We start from the raw sequence: 22326 nt of genomic DNA on the forward strand, positions 1-22326 counted from the left end.
ATTCACATAATACATTCATTTGGGATGCATAAGTACTCTCTAAAAATTAAGCATTTCTAAATTAAGAATAAAACTAACTAATATAAAAGTGATGAAAAAAGCTAGAAAAATTATTTAATGTAGAAAGAACATTTTGCTGGGACTATTCTATTAAAGAAGGTTACAGTATATACTACATAGTTTACTGGATCACCTGGTAAGCATCATTGTATGGATAACTTGTAGACATGTTTCTCCATAAGTCCTGTGGTTTGCTATGAATAACCTAGAAACTTACCTTACATTCTGGAAAAGAGAACGATGAGGAGTTTTTAGAGAAAAATTATGATTTTGTGGGTCAGGAGCTGCGGGTGCCCCTGTAAATCTGAAAGAGCCTTTTGTCATGGATCAGAAGCCAGCAAAGGCTGAGGGCCAAGTTTTGGGTATGCAAGAGCTTCTGCAGCCTGGGTTGGTATCAGAGTGCGATGCTCACAATAGACACCGTGGACACCAGGATCTGGTCTACAGGATTGTAACTCCCGAAGCTGCCAGGTTGGCACTGCTTTGCTTCAATATCAGGAAGAAAAAGTCCTTCCAACCTTTCCTGGCCTTGCAAGACCCAGTGCCCGCCAGCTTTGTCTCTTCCCAGTTTTGCTCTGGCAGTTGTAATGGAACACAGGTCTCCAATGTGCATCCTGTCTCTATGGAAACTGGCAGGCTGTATCAGTCTGATGGCCATGCTCCACAGTGGCTGAGCTGAGGGATGGCACAGAAGGTAGAGACCAGGTGTTATACTCTAAAAGGAAAGTTGAGTCCAAAAAAAAAAAGGAAGTAGATTAAAAAAAAAAAAAAAAAAAAAAAAAAAAAAAAAAAAAAAAAAGGATTGGTATAGTCAATTTTGTTAGGAAATTCTTAAAATTTAGTATGTAGAAAATGAGATAGAAAAGATGACTAGTAATTTCTAAGTATGTGAAAGAACAGAGCTATTCCAAAAGTAGAACTAATTTGCTCTTATTTATCAGTCTCAATTTTTTTTCCAATTTCCCTTCTCACATGATGCAGCATTCATTGCGATTCTCTTGAGAATTGTAAGCATGCGTTAATGACTTTTGTGCTTTGCAGTCTAATAGGCTTTAGTATGCAATACATGTTTCAGTTCACACAACTCTTGAGCCACAGCTTTCACATTAGAAGGTTATTTGTTTGGAATGCCTTTGGTAATTTAGTGGAAGTAATAACATGCTGTATTTTTAGACTCTAATTTAGGCAACAGGAATGATCTTGAACTTTGTAAGATGCATGTTCTTTACTTAAGTACTCCCAAAGTAGTTGATAGAAGAGATAATAGAGATAGACAACACGGGAGGTTGAAGGAATGAGGGGGAAAGATAGATGAGCAGACAAAGTCTATTCTCGGACACAGGAACACACTAAGTAATAATCAGCATTGCACATCATTTTAAGATGTGCAGCCGATTTCTTTCAATTACTGTTGGCCTTCATATTTCACAGCACTTAGATATGCCACATATGTTCATTTTGCATTTAATAAAAAAGAACCTCAACACAAACATGTATTTTGCATATAAATACTGTTCTTGAGTGAAAACAAAAATATTTTTAAATTCTCTGAAACATTACGTGCGCTATTTGACTCCGGTTGCAATACATTTTGAGAATTAGATAATTGTGCAGCTAAACTTAGCAGCTTTAACAACATGGAATCACACCCCAAAATACAGAGTAAAATTCCATACCATTGTTTAACTCAGGAGGCTTTGACACATTTTTGTTGGAAAATTGGGTGTCCTGATGTTCTCCTGTCTGGTTTGTTTTCCTTTTTTTTTTTTTTTTTTTAGAAAGTCTGAACCATTCTTTCAAAGAGTCTTCCTCATTTTCAAGAAGGGAAATAATAATGAGAGGCACTAAGCTGCTGTCAATTAGCTTACAAAATTTTAACATTTGTCCCTTAAAAATTACTGACTGTAACTTATTCCTTCTCAGCAGAGCAGAGCCTCAACCTCAGTCTGTCTGGCTAGGAATATATCAGGTGACTATTGCTCTCAGAGAGGAAGCAGTCATGCACAGTTACACTAAGCACTGCTGTGGTTTATGCTTCATTGTTATCTCAGGAAGAGATGGAGAAAACCATCATTAACACTTATGCATTGAAGAGATAACAAAATTTGAAATTAGTTGTTGGTGGACATCCAGTCATGTTTGGGGACCAATGCTAAAACATGTATCTTTATCTGCTTTGAGTGCTACTCCTGCCTTTGTTTATTCCTTCTTTGTTCTCATGGTCCATTCCATTCCAGTCTCTCGTGAATTGCTGATGTTCTTTACTTAAGAAATGGCTTCTTTGTGTGATACTGTCCTAGATAATTTTGTGATTTAACAGTAAAGGCATGTGCAAAATTTGGGAGTGAAGTATGGCTGTTAAATAACTTAAGTTTATGGGAGGAAAGGTTCAGTTTGCTTCCCTTTTAGTTTGAGGACCCTTAATTATACAACAGATGGAAGCAGTGGAGAAATGAAAAGCTAGAGGCACTACTTGTTCTGCTATCTAAAGATTTTAACTCTCCAGTATATAAATTATTTCCTTTAAATTTCTCTCTTATTTATATATTAGCAATTTATATCTGTATAAATGTGAAAGTTTATAACCACAGATGTTAGATTGACTTAAACTGGATAGTCTAGGAAATAGAGCACCTCAACCTCAATAGACAACACAGAGAGGAGAAATTTGACCCTGTTTCACAGTGTTTTATTAGACTGATGATGGGTCAGAAGAAGGAAAAAAAAGTTAAAAACCTGTGCAGCTGTTGCAACCAGAGACATAAATAATAACTTTCAATGGTTCACTGTAAATATTTAACAACTTTCTCTGTAGGGAAAATCATCGGCCTATAGTGTTTACCAATTTCCATGATGAAAATCCTCCCTTTGCTGTCAATTTTAAGCTACCAGCTTATGTGACTAAGTGTAGGAAGGCTAGAGTTTCATCCCATGCAATCTCAGAAGTTGCACACATTACGCTTAAACTGAATTTCAAATGCACTTTCTCTTATTAAAAAGAGGTGCGAGGGTCAGCATGTGCCTTCACAATGCTTGGCTGCAAATGACACGTCTTAATATCACAGTTACAGAAGCACAGTTATATTCAGATTCTTTCATAGCTGTCTATGATTAAGCAAATAGTGATGCAAAGAGAAGGTAAGCTTTGAAACTTTTGTTTCTGTCTTTTCTGGTTCTTGGGAGGGCACATGTCTAAAGGTTTCTGTGCCAAGTGCCATGATTTTCAAGATGGAGATGATGAAGAGATGAACTCTGCAGATTAAATCATTAATACACCAAATGCACCTAGTATTGTGTCTATAGTCATAGCACAATGAGCATAGCCTCTTAAATTCCCTGCATGTTCTACAGCTTTTGGCAAGATAACAAAGGAAAGGAATTCAAAAGTGTGTTGATACAAGAGAAAAGGAAAAGAATTTCATAATCAAAGCAATCCATCCATCCAACAAAGCTGAAGTATGAACTTTTTCACTTAATGGCTAAGTAATGATAAACTCTTTTATTATTTTCTAATGTATACATTTTATACAATATATTTCTACCAGTTCCTGTCCATCTGGGGTCTCGAAGAGTGTTAGGTGTATCTGTTCTCAACCATTCTTCATATACTTTTATATTCTTTTATATTCTTCATATACTCCTAACAGTGTTTCAAAAAGAACTAAAGAGTTTTTCTGTATTTTGCTAATGTGTGATTTGTTATTTATTTCCACTTATTTTAGTGAAATAGAAGCCTATACTTTTATACCTTTATATGAGCCTGAACAAATTTAGCATGCCTGAATTACATTTGGGTCATTCTACTCTCGCAAAATATAATTAAAATGCAGGCCATTGTTTTAAGGAAATACATTCACTTCGAAAATGGGCATCTCCTTGGGAGATTCCCTTTGAAATAGAGTGTGCTAAGTAAGATATCTGTGTCACTGATAAGATATCCTTCTACCAAACTTTTTTACAGTATTTTTCTTTATTGAAAGTAGATACAGTATATTCTGATTATAGTTTCCCCTCCTCTATTCCTCCCTTTTCCTCCCTGCCTCTCCCCCCCCCTCTGGATCTTCTCCCTTTCTGTCTCTCATTAGAAAAGAACAGGCTCCTAAGATATAACATCCAAACATGACAAAATATATAATAATAAGAAGAAAAACTATCATACCAAAGTTGGACACAGAAACCCATTTGAGGAAGAGTATGAAGCGCAGGCACAAGAGTAAGAGATGTACTAATTTTCACAGTGAGGAGTTCCATAAAAATACTAAGCAAATAACTATAATACATATTCAGAGGACATGGTATAGACTCATGTAGGCACTTGCTTGCTGTGTCAGTCTCTGTGAGCTGATATGTACCTTGCTTAGTTGATTCAGAGATCCGCGTTCCTCTGGTGTCCTCTATCCCATATGGCTCTTACATTCTTTCTGCTTCCCCATCCATGGAATTTCTTGAGCCCCGAGAGGAGGAATTTGATAGAGACCTCCAATTTAGATCTTCTCTCTGTGTCATATTTGTCTCTGGGTTTCTGTATCTATTTTCATTGCTGCTGAAGGAAGCCTCTCTGATGATGAATGTATAAGGCACTGATCTATGACCATGCAAGAATATCATTAGGAATCATTTTATTGATCTTTATTTTTAGATCAGAAGTGTTTGTTTCTATCCTAGGTCTCTGTGCTATCTTCTCTTTATCTCTTGGTTGCTCAAGCAGTGTTAGGTTCAGGTTCTTGCTCATGGAGTGGACATAATATAATTTGAACTAATCAAATCAGACCTTCATTGGCCGCTTCCACAACTGCCCTAGCACATTATGCAGGCAAGGCAGACTGTAAGTCAAATGTTTTGTAGCTGAGTTGGTGTCCATGTTTCTCTATTGGTAACCTGCAGGGTGCCTTCCCAAACCAAACAATGCCTGATGATGCTGCATGCTAAGGTAATGGGATGTGTTAGGGGAAGGAAGGTTAGAGGAGGTCTTTGTGATTTCATGGTAATAGCTTCAGCCAGGAAAGGGTAGCCACAGCAATTTTCCTGTTACAGACTTTAGATTGAGATTGGAGTAATTCGATCTCAGGAGGAGAGGTGTGGGTCTGCCTTCTCCCTAATTATTGCTACGGGAGGTGCAACCTTTGGCTTAGCAGGGAATGCCTTTTGGGTTGGAGGATGGAACAGAGCCAAGGGTTGGGGAAGGAAAGTTTGAAGGGGATGGTTTTTTGGATCCACATATGTGGGCAGGAGAGAGAGAGACAGTTGCAGCTGAGTTCTGTTGAGTACTAGGTATGATATTGGGGATTACGTGTGTGGGAATAGAGAAAAGAAAGAAAGTCTGTGAGCAACCTATGTGTTTTTAAGGCAGGCAGGCACAGCCTGTGGCTACCAAACTTTTAATTGATTTAGAATTGAGGAACGGAAAACATACTTTTACAAATAATAATATGAATTTGGTCAGAGAGAGGAGTTAGTGAATTGCAAACAAAAGTTGCCTGGAAAAAGTTTGCTTCTAAGCGTGCTGAGCAAATCCAAACCAGCACACTGAACCAGGTTTCTTCTTCCTTTCCATCTGTTTCTGTCAGGGTTGAAGTTACCTTGCTGATTCATTAACAAACTTCTCTTCCTTATTCGTATTCCAAATGTGGATCCCTGAAAGACAAGGAAGCAGAATGTCCCACATGATATGTACATAATAAATGAACTGAAAAGAAATCCCTAATTTGATGTGATATGACATTTTTGGATTGAGAAAACTCGTTCAGAAAGACATCCTGAGATTGAAAGTCAAAGCTGAGCCATGAGGAGTAGAAGAGGAAGGTCCCAGCGACGCAGTCTTCTCTCCTGCTTAGAAACAGCAGTAAATGGCAATGCAGGCCTCTGAGAAGTCTGACTGCTTGCTACACAGGCTATTAAATTGATTTTGGAAATCACATATCCTAAGGGTATTTAGGATTAGTTGATCTCCACATGAGTTTTCTCTCTATTGGGTAAACTAAATTCTTTGACTTCAAGGATTTTTATGCTGCAAGAGTTAAGGAACTAGAATCTTACTACCTTAAAGTAGAAACCTTAAAGGGAGATGTGGGAGGGACATTGTCCTCATGTCTGCCATTGAATGTCCTGATGCAGATGTACTGACATACATCAATATCTAGTAGTAAATAATCCTAAAATTTTCTTCGTTTTTCTTTTTTTGTGGGTCAGTAGATGAATATTAAAATAGTGATTAAAATTAGTTTCATGTATAGTACAGAAGTATTAAGTACAGTAAATACTGGCATTTCTCTTATCTAATTTTACAACTTAAATTTCATTATAGAAATGACTATTGATTTTTCTCCTTTGGTGGTGAATTCACATATCCTCAAACAGTTACACATCTCTTCTGACCCAGCAGCCTCTGGGAAAGAGAAGAAAAAAATGTTGAACTTTCAGAATCAACTTCAAATGGTTCATTGACTTTGTTTCACCACGGGAAAAAAAATCACTTAACCTCCCAGTGTCAGTTTACCCATCTGTGAAATGAGAAGGCTAATATTTTCTTGTGGGGATGTTCTGAAAATTATTTTGCAAATGTAGTAGATAAAATTGTAGCAAGCATCACTGCCTTTTCTCCTGAATTCTTTGATGAGGCCTACAGTGTTATTTATGCATATGTTGATAGTCAGAGTATCATCTGGGTGAACCATGTATATTTATCAGCAGTTGTGAGCTTTATGATATTGAAGGAACACCTCTCCTTGGATTGTTCAATTTATGCATGACATTACCAGCATGGAAACCTACGAAAAAAATTGTAAAACCTTACTGAGCTCCATGTTTAGGAGCTGATAATTTCAGGCAAGTAGTCCCACTCTGTATGATTTCAGGTTTGTCTGGGTTTGTTTTGGTTTTTGCCCCACATCATTTTACACGATTGATAGTTCTCTGAACTCCTTGCTAATGGTCATCTCTGAGATTAAGGCAAGGCACACCACATTAGGGTTCCTGTTGACTTTCAAGTAAACCATCAAAGAATATATTATATAAAACTCAGATGTCAATTTTAAAATCCATCTTAAAGATTAAAGGGAGGTGTCCTGGGGAGTCGTCAAGGTGACTTGAAGGGGCTGGCATTAAGAAGGGAAAGCTCCTGATAAAAGATTTTAATACTTGAAAGTCTTAATTATGTAATGTGGTCATGAACCTCTGTTCTTGTGTCATTTAAGGCTGGAAAGAAATGTTTCCCTTTAGGCTCTCTGTGTCTTCTGATGCCAATCAACAGGCTTCTTGGTAATAAAGTTCTTTATTCCAATGGCTCCCATGCAACTTCAAGTGGTGCTTGGAGTAATGACAGAATCATTACAAACTAAAGAAGTAAAGGGACTATATTTCATGGGTATGATTAAGCCATCCTAATGCCCTTGAATATGTAAATTATTTTTGACTTAACGAGCTAACCTGCTCATGTAATAGTATTTTAACCTGGCTCTAGTAAGTCATTTTTACCTCTGTGAATGTTTGTTATCAGACTTGACAGAGTTTATCTTCAGATAACACAAAGATAAAATGTATTTATTATGTTTGTGCATGTACAGATAAAATGTATATAGTATGTGTGTGCATGGAGTAACTTTGTTTAAATTATTAGGACCGTATTTTTAAGTAAATTTATCACATAGATTACATTAATAATGGAAATTATACATATAAAATAAAAAATGTGGTTAGATCTGACACTATCCAAATTGATGATTCATTTAAGTATTTAAGAAGATGTATTCCTCTGATTATATAGACAATTATGGAAACATGAGCAAGACAGTCATAAATATTTGCTGAGTAGCCACCAAATACATACATTCACATATGTGAGGTGTGTAGAGTTGTTGATGTTGTTGAGAAGAAAATACCTTGCTGCTACTCTTCAGGCTAGCCTCAAACTCCTGGAATGCAGGGGCTTCTTCAGCTTCCTGAATTGTTAAGACTCCAGGTGCATTCCACCAGACTAGGTTTTTGAAATCTATTTCAATGTATATTCTATAGGATGGACATTCTTTATAGAATAGTTACATAGTTTTGCCAACATTCTGCATTTCAGAAAACATAAAACAGTTCTATAAGGATTTCCAGTGAAGTGGGATTCATTTTTCATTTACTTTATCATAAATTCACTCTAATGTTCTCGTTTTTATATATTATGTGCTTTTTCCGCATTATAAAAAGCTACCATGGAAGCATTTTGTGTCTTTCCTATGCTTCTGCTAAGACTTTAATTCATACAACATCATTGCCTGACTTACCTTCAGTGATGGCTCCATCTAACACCACATACTCAATTTTAGGCCAAAAGAAAATAAAGGTTATTGTGTTACTATTGGAATTTGTCTTCATGTGTGCCTAAGAGAGAAACATATTCTGAGAAATAAAAGGAAATTAAAAGAAACCTTAATGGTACACCGCTAGGGTGGTCTTGAGTATTTTAAATGTCTTTTCCATCTTTTTAATGTGTAATTTTATTGGTTTAAATCTTATTTTGAGTAAAGCCTGATGTTCAGTGTAGATCTTGGAAAGTTTATCATTTTATAACTTTCATTTAATCAACATTCTCTTTAATCTCCTTTTAGGCAGCCAAGGGCAGTTTCCACTAACTCAGAATGTAACGGTTGTTGAAGGCGGAACTGCAATTTTGACCTGCAGAGTTGATCAAAATGATAACACCTCCCTCCAGTGGTCAAATCCAGCTCAACAGACTCTGTACTTCGATGACAAGAAAGGTGAATACATTTTCTCAGAAATGTTTTAAACATGTTCTGAAATACCCTAATTATAATGAATTTATTTTCCTAAGATGATTCAAATTATTCCTTTTGATTACTAAACTGCTGCTGCTTGTACTTAAACATGATAAATATTAAATACTTTAGTTTGCAAGTCATAAACACCAAAGATAACCTGTGTCAACTTTCTAATAAAATAAACAGCTTCAATTCTATTGGAAAGTGCTTTTCCTGCTCGATCCTTGTAGCCATCTTCACATTATACCCTTCACTTCGGGAGCTCTCTGTCTACAGAGTGAATTCTTATTACCTCCTTAGTAATATACTGCTATTTTTATGATCCTAATTTTATTGTTTAAAGGACGCTTTTATTTGGAGAAATTTTATTTTATAGATTTCTTCTCATCAATTGAAAGAGCAAGGAGAAGCTATGAAAACGACTTATGTGTTGATCATAAATATGTGTGTTTAACAAACTGATTAAAAACAGGTTCATTAAAAACCTGTATTTATGTGTGCCTAAGAATAAGGTATATTTGGACTCCTTAATCAATTAAGGTATCTCATTAGATAAAACATAGATTATGGTTTAAATGTTTTGTGGTGTAGAAGTCCACACACTACCACTCAAGCAAACATCTAATAATATATGTCAAATTGTTAATGCTTCATTCACTATTATAACAATGGATGAAATAGTGACTTCATGAAATGTAATAATGTGGAATGTAATTTAATATGGAAACATTTATAAATAAATTTGCATTATAAAGCAGACATATTTAAAATATTTTTACATTTTATATACTTAAATTTTTTATACAAAAATAAGGCAACCTAAAATCACCTTAGTTTTTAAATGTTAACATTTTGACCATAAATTTACATATCGGTGGCCTTTTTCTCTCTTTAATGTTATCAATTGAAAATGAATTCTGCAGGTTTTTAAATATATAATGAAACACTGGTTATAGATATAATTGATTAAGTTTAAACACAATGAAGGTCTCTGCCTGACATTGGTCAGAAAACAGACAAATGAGAGTCTACCCTCATGCACAGGCTGGAAAAATGACTCAGTGTATATTTCTCTTCAAAAACTCCCAATCTGAGAATCTCCAGAGAAAGAGAAATGATGAGGTAGATGAACGGATATTTTGAATTTATTTTGAGAAATTAGCTCATGTGGTTGTGCAGGAAGTCAGGCTTAAAATATTTATGCCCTGGCTATGTAGCTAGACACCCAAGGGATTGTTCCCCTCACAGCCTATGCCTAAAAGTAGAACTGCCTCCCCAACAGGGGTCCTCAGAATTTCTCCCAAGGCCTCCAAAAGAATGAATGAGCCCACTATATTCTATATTAATAAAACATTTAAATATTGCAATACTGACTTCAGAGATTAGCTTTATAGCAACACATAAACTAGTGTTTTACCAATCATTGGAGGACAATAATTTCTGCTTTCTGTGAGGTATGCATTGCAGGACAAGTACCGAATGGACCTAGCTGTGAATAGTGATGAATGGTGCATACATTAGTCCCTTGACAATAGCAGTTTGTTTTCTGAGGTTTCCGTTATAGAAATTCTTTCACTGCATACTATATCTTTATACAGTTGTTATACAATCATACTTTGTATTTCACAGTTGTGTACATTTTAGGACAAAGGTAAAATATATTCATGTAGCATTATTTCTTTATTCTTTCCTTGTATTCAACAATATTGCCTAGAAGTACCTTGTCTATGGGTGTATTATGTGTTGTTTGCTTACTCTTACCTCTGTGTGTGTGTGTGTGTGTGTGAGCACACTCACACACATGTGTGCATGCATCTTCAAGCATGTCTAAAGTCCACAGGAAAATTTCAAGTGCCTTGCTGAGGAGCACTGTCATCTTATTTTGAGACCGGGCTTCTCAGTGACTTGGAACTCCACTGAATAGATTAGTCTGGTTGAACAGTGAGCTGTTGACATATTCTTGTCTCTTCTCCAGTACTGGTATTAGAAGAAGGAAACCACTACAACAGGATTTTTAAGATGGTTTCTAGGGATCAAACTCAAGACATTAAGCTAGCAAGGAAAGCTACTTTATCAATTTAACCATTTCTCAGACAGTAATTTTTGAATGTATAAAATATTATCAAAGAGAAATTTGTCAGAATCAACACTGTGGATAAAAATAACATTCGTTCACCCTATTGTTGTGCATTCATCATGTTGTATGCTAACAAGCTCTACACTGAAATGGACCCTATACTTTTTCAGGAGATCTTTGAAAGATCTTTGTTTATGGTTGACATCTAGAATTAAGAGTTCACTTCCTATGGCACAAAGACAAAATCTATATTAACTGCCCTTGCCTCCCTTTTATAAGTTATCTTTTATAGAACATTTAAAGCTGGAATTGATTCTGAGTGTTTCAAGCTAATGCATATTTCCTGACATAAACAGAGCAGCTTGTAGTACAATATCTGCCAAGAGAGCAACTCTTACTCTGGGTGTTAATTATGCAGTCAGGAACAGAGTATATTTGCATTGTCTACCAATATAATCCTGCATCTTTGGACTTTTTGTCCAAAGACCTAATGCATCTACTCCTGTTAATTCCTGAAGTATGCACTTGTTTAACTATTCCTTTTCCCAAACAGAGTTTGCAGTTACATCACAAAACCCCAGTCCTCTACTCCCCGCCGCCTCCATTACACCTCTCCCATTGTCTAACAGGTGATTCTATGGTGGAAAGAAGTTTGCAGAGAATCTCTTTTATGAGTACCAGTCTAGCATGGTTATTATCCTCACCTCTCAGTGATTCAGTTCTTGTATGATATCTTAACTGGGCGAATATCCAGCGTAACAGTCCTCAAATAAAAGAATTTGAAAATGATAGTATTTTTGAAGGTTTCAAATTGCAGGTTTCCCACCTTCTTTGTTTTGCATTCATCTATCTTTTCTTTTAACTCCTGAGACTTTCCTTGAACCAACAAATATGCAAAGTTGTGACCGACCTCAATGCAGAAGCCAACCCTGTGTCAGATACCATAGATGCTTCTTTTAGTGCCCTTTATTATCCAGCTCCTGCAAGCTGATTGCTACTGCTAAACGCTCAAACATATCCCTGTTTTAAAGGTTCTGTCTTAACACTACTCCTTATTCTGTAGCGTATGGAATTGCCAGTGGTTCGTTCACAACAAAAACCATCTAGGATGTATTTCAAGTTCAATTGTTCAAATTTGACATTTTCTAAAAACTTTAATGTTAGAAATGATGGTGAGAAACAACTGAAGGTGGGACCTTTGGGCTAAACAAGTCTGTATTTCCAAGAGTTCTGCATCCATAATCTGGGCTTTCTGTGCTGTTATAGGTTACCAAAAACACTAAAAAGAAAGAGGAAGAAAGGGAAGGCTACAACAGGAAAAGGGGGGAAAGGAAGAGAAGGGGAAAAGGTGGGAGGAAATGGAAGAGTGGGGAAAGGAAGAAACAAATAATTAACCCCTCTTCCCTCTGTTGGAGGGAAGAGGGGTTAATTATTCAAGAGAATAGACCAAACATGCTGCTAATATGACCTCTGAGAGGCATTCAGAGTACTCAGTTAAGCTACTTAGAAAAGGAAATTCTTATGTCCTTGATTGGGCTGAATGAAGAACTCAGGGTGGTGGTCAGTTCTCCTCATTATTAGAGAAGCCTTGCTTCCTTAGAATTATGAGCTATAAGAAAGCATGTCTGATACTTTGCATGTTATAACCAGCTAAAAGTGTTAAGCAGGAATCTGTCAAATGTGTGGATTCAGGAACATCTTTATGAAGGCCCCTGTGGAAATTGAGGGTATTAGTTAAGATGAAACTTACTTGACCACATTTCTTATCAAAGTTAAGTAAAAATGATCATCTTTCCTACATTTTGGCATGTTGATTGTGGTAAGTAATTTCCACATCTACTAAGGGAAATGAGATATCCAAAAGCCAAGGAGAGTTGTTCCCAAACCTACAGCTAAGGAAAGGTGTGAAGGGATTTTTTTTTTTTTTGGTTTTTTTTTTTAACAATTTATTTTATTTTATTTATTTTTTTATTTTTATTAAAAATTTCTGCCTCCTCCCCGCCTCCCAACTACCCCCTCCCTCCTCCACTCCCCCTCCCTCTCCTGTCCAGAGAGCAGTAAGGGTTCCCTGCCCTGTGGGAAGTCCAAGTTCCTCCCCCCTCGATCCAGGTCTAGGAAGGTGAGCATCCAAACAGGCCAGGCCCTCCCCAAAGCCAGTATATGTAGTAGGGTCCGAATCCCGTGTCAAATCTTGACACTTTACCTTGGTTCTAAGAGGAACTTCCTAGACTCTAGAATCAGGAAATGAAATATTCGGGTCTTGTACCCCGTCTGTTTCTCTTTGATAGTTGGAAACAAAGCCTGTTTGGATCTGCAGTGCCCATAAGGGCCGAGCATGACCTTAGATGCTCTGTCCACCTCTGTCTACATCCTTATGGTGCTAGGATTGCAAATAGACATCATTTGGGTCGCATAGTCTGTCACTTATTTTTTTTTTTTTTGCCACCTACTTCTTCCTTGAAGAGAAGATATTTTTTAACACCGTTAAAATGCACGCAGAGAGAGGTTTTGCAACAAATACTAAAATGAGCAATTACACAATAAGGAAAATATCTTACACCTGAGCTGGACAATTCAGAAGCTAACATGACAATATCAGTACTTAGACTCTTTTAAAATAAATAGATACTGTTTAAGAATACTAGTCACATATAAAATGCTGCTACACAGCTGACAGTTATTCCTTGGAAACATTTTTCCTGGAAGTATATTTGTTCTCTACCTTGCATAACCACCTTGCTGAATTATAGACACAGGTAGTAAAATAAGAAGCTGGCAAGGAAGAATCAGATGGCTGTCACAACACAAATATCAAAAGTTAAAGAAATAAAAAAAATGTGGTTGAAATCATAAACCTGGAGTCAGATATGACTTTTGACATTGCTCTAGGCTAATAGGAGGTGAGGATGGACACCTCTCGAAAGGTGATCAGATGTCAGATTGGAAGTGTAATTTTAACAGATCCCTAACTGCTTTGCACATACCCAAAGATAAGTCATTAAACTTTGAGGTAGAAATTCAATTATAATCCAACTCCTTTCTGAACAGCTAATGGAGAAGTCATTTTCTTTCATACTTAAGAACTTTGAAGATAAAAATGAAAAATCAAATCAGAAAGAAAGACCATGCCAGGGTCCACAATGTGTAGGGAAAACTTTGGCACATGTGGCTCAGAGAGTGTCCCCTTGTTAGGACTCTCTTCTTTCAATTATCCCAGAGCTCATCTAAACTGTTCTGAATGGTTGGTAAGCAGGCAGAATTGTTCAGGTACATAAAGACCGAGACAGAGGTCATTTTTACTCCACTGAAATGTTCTTTGGTATTTGGCAATAGAAATTTTAAAAAATCAATTAGATCATAGTGTCTGTTCCTCAGCAGGCAATGTATAAAACAATTGAAGTAGCAACCACTGATCACTTAATTCTCAGAAAAGAACACTTCAATTCGTTCCTATTGACAAATATTTAGCAAACATCTCTAGGAGTATATAGTGTACACATCCCACAGCTATAGCTATGTGTGCTTAGATTTGTCTTCATATAAAAATGCAAAATATATTATTCTGATATTTTACTTTTTAGTCATATTTTTGATAACGAGATGGCTTTGCTTCCTTTGTAAGCATATAGATTGATGCCTAGATCCCCAGCATTCTTGCTAAATGCCAGGCAGGTGTGGTGGATTCCTTTATTCCCAGGATTTGGGAGGCAGACATAGGGGATATCTAGACAAAGCAGCCAAATTACAAGCTCAGGACTCAAGAAGAGACTGTGTCTCAGTAAATAAAGTGCAATGATGTGGGAAGACAATAAACACAGTGCCCTTCTTTCATAGTCACACATAGAAAGTATTCCCTATATGTGCATAAACATGCACACACCGGGGAATGCACACTTTATACATATACACATGTAAGAATATGCTCCAAAATTTTTACAACTTTCCTAAAGGAGTGAAAATAAAAATCTACCCCCCTCAAAAGCACCAAGTCACTGTGTTAATTAACCAATTATTCTGCTGATGATTTTACATTCATATTAAGAACAATGCTAAAGGAAGAACATGAATTAAGTTCCCTAAAACAAAAATGATAAGGAGAGGAAAAATGAGGTGAATTTTAAATGAAGGTAAGCTTCTCATGGCTCCATACCAGTCAATGACACTTCACAGTGTCTATCTGTGCACCTCGTATCAATCAATGTGACAAGCTTTCAAATATTAAAGATGAGCAGAAAGCAAAGCAGGTATCGAGTTGGAGAGTATTAAATTTCCTTTTGCTTTCTTCAAAAATACCAGGCATTCTCTTTGTTCACAGTAGTACAGAGTTACTATTGTTCTCTTGTCTTTACCTAATTCTTACGTAATGGTTAAATAGCCTTCAATATAGTTAGCATTTCTCATCTCAATCACAGTCTTCAACCATAGGTTCAGAAGGCCTTCCCATGTTTTGCATAAAAAGACCCTTGAGTATTTGAAGAGTGTAAATAGTAACCTTATGTAGGTTACTTTGTGAAGTGACAAGTCTTTAATTTCTCTTGTCTCGTATGTATGATATGGGGCTGTCAAACAGGCTTCCTTTTCTTGCCTTTATTTAGTCTTCATCGTTTTATTTTTTCTCGCAGAAACAATAATTTATTGTAGGACATACTCCAAATACACATTCTTTGTATTTTTGTATTTGTATTCTCTTCAGTGCACCACCCTCTTCAACCCTACCACACCACAATAAACTTCACATTGATTAGAAAACCTTGTAGCTGAAACAGATAAATTCTTGTAGCAAAAACATAGATATTAATCAAAAGGAATCAGGTTTACATTTGGAAAATAGTACTAATTTTGAGTTAAATAGAACACACAAATTATATATAGAGAGACAAACTGCTCAAGGCCATTGTCAAAGAGGAAGAAACACCAGGGTTTCGCTACAGTGGGAAATGCTCCTCCCCGTGGGCCTAAAACAGAAGCAAAGGGACCTACTTCTGGCAGCAGAGTGGAAGAGTGCCCGGGGGAAAGATGCGAGTTGTGTCTCCTGCTCTTCTGACTCTGATCTATCAGTGTCTTTCCTGGATGCACACAAATGTAAACTGTGTGTCAAGGCTTCCTGAATATGATATTCCCCAAAGCAAAGGACAGGAAGGAGGATTTACAGAAAGTAAGAAGCCTAATACATAATGCAAATAAATCCAATATAATAATGGATCACCCTTTGCTCACAACTGCCTTCATCTGCACTGCTTCTTTAGAGGGAGCAACAATTGCCGTAACAAAATTACATTCTGAAAAGTTAATTTGATGAAATGCCATTGTCCAGAAATGTGATGTAGATGTTAAGCTTCCATTTCTGTTTGTGGTGACACCATTTACATTAAATCCATGGAAATTCTTCAGTTGTACAGTTTGTGATTATTACCTTCACTTCTTCATAATTCACTGACTTGAGTGAAACACTCTCAGAAAATATATCAACATTCTTGTGACTGATAGGCTATAAGAACATCAAGACTGGCAATTTGATATTACTTACATGTACACCACTGAATGCTTCCATTTTGGGACATTTCAGGATTCCTCAGACTTTTTTATACTTAACATTTTATAACTGCTAGTTTTTTTATATTGAAAAATTCTGTAATGTCTTTCAAAATGTTTTATTTGAAAATCAATATTCTCTGTAAATAAATCTATATTAAATTGAGATGGTTTTAATGAGAATGGCCTATTAAGTTCATTTGGATGCTTGATACCAAATTACTGGGACTTTTTGTGGAGCTGTCATCATGTTGGAGGTTGTGTAGTCTAACGTGCTGTTTGTGTGTGTGTGTGTGTGTGTGTGTGTTCGCCATTCAGTGTCAAGCTGCTGTCATTTTCATCTTTATAGGAATAGTGAAGTGGACAGTAGCTAAAAAAATTATTAAGACCATGTAAGATTTAGATTGGTAACTATAATTTTATTAATTGTATAATAAACATTTTATAGGAGATGTATGTTCATCAAGTTTCTAATGAAAATGTCCTTCTTGAATATGTGGAAAATTGTCTTGAAATATACATAGTTTAACATTGATTTTTGATGGAAAAGATTTCTTTGCCATTTGAACTGTAAGCTAATCATATACAACACTTCCAGTATAAAGAGTAAGAATGAGGGGCTGGAGAGATGGCTCAGAGGTTAAGGGCATTGCTTGCTCTTCCAAAGGTCCTGAGTTCAATTCCCAGCAACCACATGGTGGCTCACAACCATCTGTAATGGGGTCTGGTGCCCTCTTCTGGCCTGCGGGCATACACACAGACAGAATATTGTATACAAAAGAGACAGACAGAGAGAGAGAGAGAGAGAGAGAGAGAGAGAGAGAGAGAGAATGACTACAGAGTAACCAGTTTGCATAAGAGTTTAATAGCATTTTATTTGTATAGAGAAGTCCATTGATCAGATTCATTACAGAGTGGGAAGTTAAGAAAATCTAATGCTTTGAGAAAGGTTTCACAATAACATTATTAATGTAATTCTCTGTATAGAAATGGAACTTTAACATTACTAGAAACACTAATGAATTATGGATAAATTTTATTGTTTAAAATTGCAATATTTATACTTATGTAGTTTTTTTTAGATAAAACATCCTAAGGTTTTAGCTGTTAGTTTCTAATGCTTTTGTTCACTATGATTTTCTTAATGACCAAAACCTAGGGAGAATTATATAATAGGTAAATGAGAATTAATATAAGTCATACATTGGGAATTTGTCTAGCTATGATTCATTTATATTATAGAAATGGCTCTAATTTAAAAAATTATGTAGATTGAAATTCTATAGATTTTACAATGCTAATAAAGGCAATTTTCTGCAATTTTCATTTCTATTTCCAAAATTCCAAGACTAGATCAGTATTTACCTAGTTGATACCATAAGCATTACTGCATTTTATGCATTAAGCAGAAGTATGTGGTCATTGACCCAGGCAATAAAAACAATTTATATTCTCTGTTATTCAATGGATATCCTATTGGATAGTTACATTTGTAAAAAGTATCTAGGATGACCTTTTATTGATAAGGTAGATTCTTTATGAAATTAAAACTAAGTACACAAGTAAGAAGTATGTATTTAAAATATTATTTCTTAAATATCCCTTTAAATTACTACAGCTCTTTTGAAACTCAATGAGTTTCTCATGTATGCACTGAGAAATGTTGGCTTGAGAACACAAAATAAATGGAAATAAGATATAGGATACACACAGTTATTGGTTATTTTTAAATGTATTTATAAATATATGAATCTGTAACTTTGTTACGGTTAATTATTTGTGAATGTGGTTATTGCTTTCCAATTTATTCACCTTGATTTTATTTTAAAAAAATTTAAATTCATAAATTCCAAGTGCTTTCTCTCCCCTTGCCTCTACAAAATAATTTTAATATTTATACAACATACAATTTATAATATCTCTAAATAAATATTTTAATGTATTTTAATTTTTAAACATGAGGGTTATAGAGTAGTATATGTACTCTGCTTTTATTAATTTGTTTCTCTATTCCCAGAAGGCGCTTTAACATGATCCTTAGATGTAATAATAAAATATTTCTAGAACTTTTAGAGTGAATCATAGGAAGAAATACTATGTTAATCTCAAAATGTTTTTGTCTGGAAGAACTAAATCTCCTGATGTTATATGTCCTTTTGTTGTTGAGTACTGTGTGAACTGAAGTGGAACCGGGCCATTAGCAGAAGGATGATGATTTCTTTGAGTCTCCTTCTTCCTTATTTCTGAGTATCAGAATGCTTGATGTTGGTTTAGGAAGACAGTTAGCTAGACTAGACATAATGTAGACATAATGCATTGAACTTGAACTTTTGTAACCTCTGCAATAGGGAATTGCAATAGGAAATTCAAGAAAGGACACACAGTGAGATTCAATGAATATTTTTTTCCTCCGCTTTCTGTTTGACATTATTTCTGTTTTTTGGTTCATTCTTGGGCTTTTATTTTTATTTTATTTTTTGTATTTTGTTATTTTTGATTATATTTTGAGACAAGGTCACACATAGTCTAGAATAGACTCAAGATTGCTGAATAACTAAAAATGCCTTGAATTCTTGTTCTATCTACTTCCATTTTACGAAGGTGGGGATTTTAGGTCTGAAGCACCACACTTGCTACATGAACTATTGCTGTGACTGTGAGCGAGGCAAGCTTTCTGAACTGGACACCGTCTAATCATATTGGCAGGAGAGTTCAACCTCTCTGTCTGTATCTGAGTGCACAAGAAGGAGCAAAGGCAGAGAACGCTCCAGAATGGACTGCAGATGGGGCTTTGATAACTTTGAAGAATTGTGCCTTTTTTTAATTAAGACACAAAACTGTTGGAGGTTGTAAAATAAGAAGTGAGACAATCTTTTAAATATTGTCAGAGTACTGTTCTGACTTCCACAGAGTATGAGCATTGGAGAAATAAAGATGAGAAACAAGGAGACTCCCCCGCCCTCTCTCTCTCTCTCTCTCTCTCTCTCTCTCTCTCTCTCTCTCTCTCTCTCTCTCTCACACACACACACACACACACACACACACACACACACAGTCACTTGCACACACACACAAACTGACTCACATGCACACAGATGCACATTCACATGCACACATATACATTCACATAAACACACACAAATGTTGGAAACAAAGTTGTGTAGGAGAGTTGGCTAAGAATGAGGCAGAAAGAGGAAGCTAGTCAGCCATATTTTTCTGTAGTTCTTGCTCTGTTGCAAGAAGGGGGCAGCTTGCTATCCCACTGCTCCGGGGTCCCTGCCTTGAGTTCCTGCCTTAACTTCTTTCAATATCTGTGATCTGAAAGAGTAAGAGAAAACAAACATTCCTCCCTGAATTGCCTTTGGTCATCTTCTTAATCACAATAACCGAAAGAAAGGGAAAATAGGTAAAACAACAAGGAACCTTGAGAGAAACACTTTACTTAATGATCCTGAAGACAACAGATTAAGGAAGTAGCTGAAAAAAAAAAAACATTGGAATAATGAATTTATTAACATTTTTATTTCTTTTTTCTTGATCTTCTGAACAACTCCCTGTATTTAGTGATATTTGGATTGAAGAGTATTTATGAGAAGGAATGAAAGGCAGGATGAGAGCAAACACTGTTCTTGCAATGACAAGTCCCAGAAATGTTTACCATTCTTATTTTTCTTTTTTACACATTTTAGCAGTCACATAATAACAATCATAAATCAATACAGCTGTAGCTCTCTACATATATCATGCTTCCTCATATGTTCATAGAATAAGCTTTTTCTTAACATTTATTTGCATGTTTCCCACCCACATACCACTGCTAAATTTTTATAACCAGTTAGGAAGCCTTCAAATTCTTTACCAAGAAAAGAAGTAACATAGGCTGAGATTAGAGGCTTATACACGGGGGATGCTGCTAAGAAAGGGGCATCTTTTTACAGGTCATCCAGTAGTAGGAGGAAGAAGATCAGCCTTCTTCCCACCATGGTGGGCATGAGTGGATGCCTTCATCAAATCTCTAAGCTATTGTGGGTGTGAGCTATCCATTTCTTTGCTAATAGGTTAATTCAAGTGTCTCCTTATCATTGAGAAAAACAAGAACAATCATAGACAAGGCAGAGCAACCCTAACCCTAGTTCTCCTTAGCTCCATCCAGCATCTGAGCAGGAAGCAAAAAAGAGGGAAGCCATTTATTCTCCATTGCACATGAAATGATGTGTATGGTTTATACACCAGATGTTGTGTAATGGACTGTTTTTACTTTCTTGCCCTTATCTGAGTAGAGGCTAAGCTATAGATCTGTAATAATGACTAAGACACAGTATCCTCATTCATGAAGATTTTACAAAACTCTGTGGGCCATTGTTCAGTGAAACATAAAGGACATCCAAAACTGTAACAGAGATGAATTATTAGGTAGAAAAATAAAAGCATGCTAAACTAAGTTAATACAGGAAAAATTATTAAGGTTATAGTCTTGTTATTTGTAATTATAAATAATAATGAGTTTATGAGATTGAAATTATTCATATTTCAATGGTTTAATTTTAATGTGCTTTAAGTGTGTATTTCTTGCTTTTAATTGATCTAAACTTTATGGATTGACACTAGTATTTTTGACAGGAAATAAGGTTTGAGATGAACTATTTCTATGTCTTACATTAACAGCAGTCATAGTAGAAAAATGAGTCTCAGACAAGTGAATCCACACAAATGGAAGATAAGATTTTGAAGCAATTTCAGCAAGCTTAAGTTTCTTATTTAAGCTTTAATACAAAATGAGGCAAATTTTGCTACAATTTCAAAATTCATCTTCAGTCCAGAGTTAGTAGCCATTCTAGTATTTATCCTATAAACCTGTGAGGAAACGCAGTTTCAGCTGAAAGGACCCCATTCAGGATTCATAGATTTCTTCATGCATTTCTTTTATAAGAAGACAGAAAATTTAACATATCCTACCAGTGTGGTAAGATGATCCAGAATAATATTTTGCAAATGGTAATAAGTTAATCACCAACTTCAATGATAAATTCATGTACCTTATAGATATTCTATGATAAATACTTATAGAAATTCCATTATTCCAAGCTTTTTGTTTTGGTTTGACTTTTGATCCTAGCATTGCAAAATGTACTGCATTCCAGTCTAAAAAAATTTTTAAGATTTTTGATGATGCAAATATATAACAGAAAATAAGAAGGCTGCAAGTCTTCTTATTTATAAATAGAAATTGGCTAGTAAGCATTTGATTAAATCATGTTAAAAATTAATATGTAATTATACTTTGTTTTAAGCCAACTTTGTAGTAAAGAAAATAAAGTGCTTGATCTGAAAAACTAGAAACCCTTATATGAAAATTTTTATATTTCTGTTGTCTTGCACTTAGGTAAATACATAGATATACAATTATAACCCGTCCTATTAGGAAGACTAACAAACTGCTGGACAGTGATAAGTCGTTATGCCAAAAACTTCCAGCAAATTGGAACCATCAACTCAGAAGAAAAAGAGGATTTTGAGATTGGGTTTAAAGAGATGGCAGAACAATTTGCTGTAGTTTCAGGCAGAGATGAAAGTGTTTTTTTTTTTTTTTTTTTTTTTTTTTGTGCATTTTGTTCTTAAACTCCCATCTGACACTTTTTTATCCAAAATAAAGTACTGGGAAAATAGCAACTAGTATATTTTAATTAAGAGGGCTCAGGAAGATTTAACTCGGAGTATTCACTATGGTGAAATTGTTATGTGCATTTTTATACATGGATGATAAAAGGAAAGAAACCTAGTAACTTGTATCTATAATGTCTGAGATGTTGCAAGGGTTTGAAACTAAGAGGTGTGACTAAACAATGTGAGGTTGACCTCAAAGACTTTGCTAATCACTTTATTGGTGTAGTGTAG

The 22326-nt window shown here is 35.5% G+C and overlaps 1 protein-coding gene across 1 annotated transcript in view; it reads left to right on the forward strand.

Moving 5' to 3' along the window:
• The first annotated feature begins 382 nt into the window (after positions 1-382).
• The window catches only part of Cadm2 (cell adhesion molecule 2), a 211215-nt gene continuing 189271 nt past the window's right edge, over positions 383-22326 (forward strand). Inside the window, exons 1-2 of the mRNA XM_038344371.1 lie at positions 383-658; positions 8588-8801. Coding sequence (XP_038200299.1) covers positions 383-658; positions 8588-8801 — 490 coding nt within the window. The remainder of the gene's footprint in view (positions 659-8587; positions 8802-22326) is intronic.

The sequence above is a fragment of the Arvicola amphibius genome, chromosome 10 (assembly GCF_903992535.2).
Source record: "Arvicola amphibius chromosome 10, mArvAmp1.2, whole genome shotgun sequence".
Taxonomy (NCBI): Eukaryota; Metazoa; Chordata; class Mammalia; order Rodentia; family Cricetidae; genus Arvicola; species Arvicola amphibius.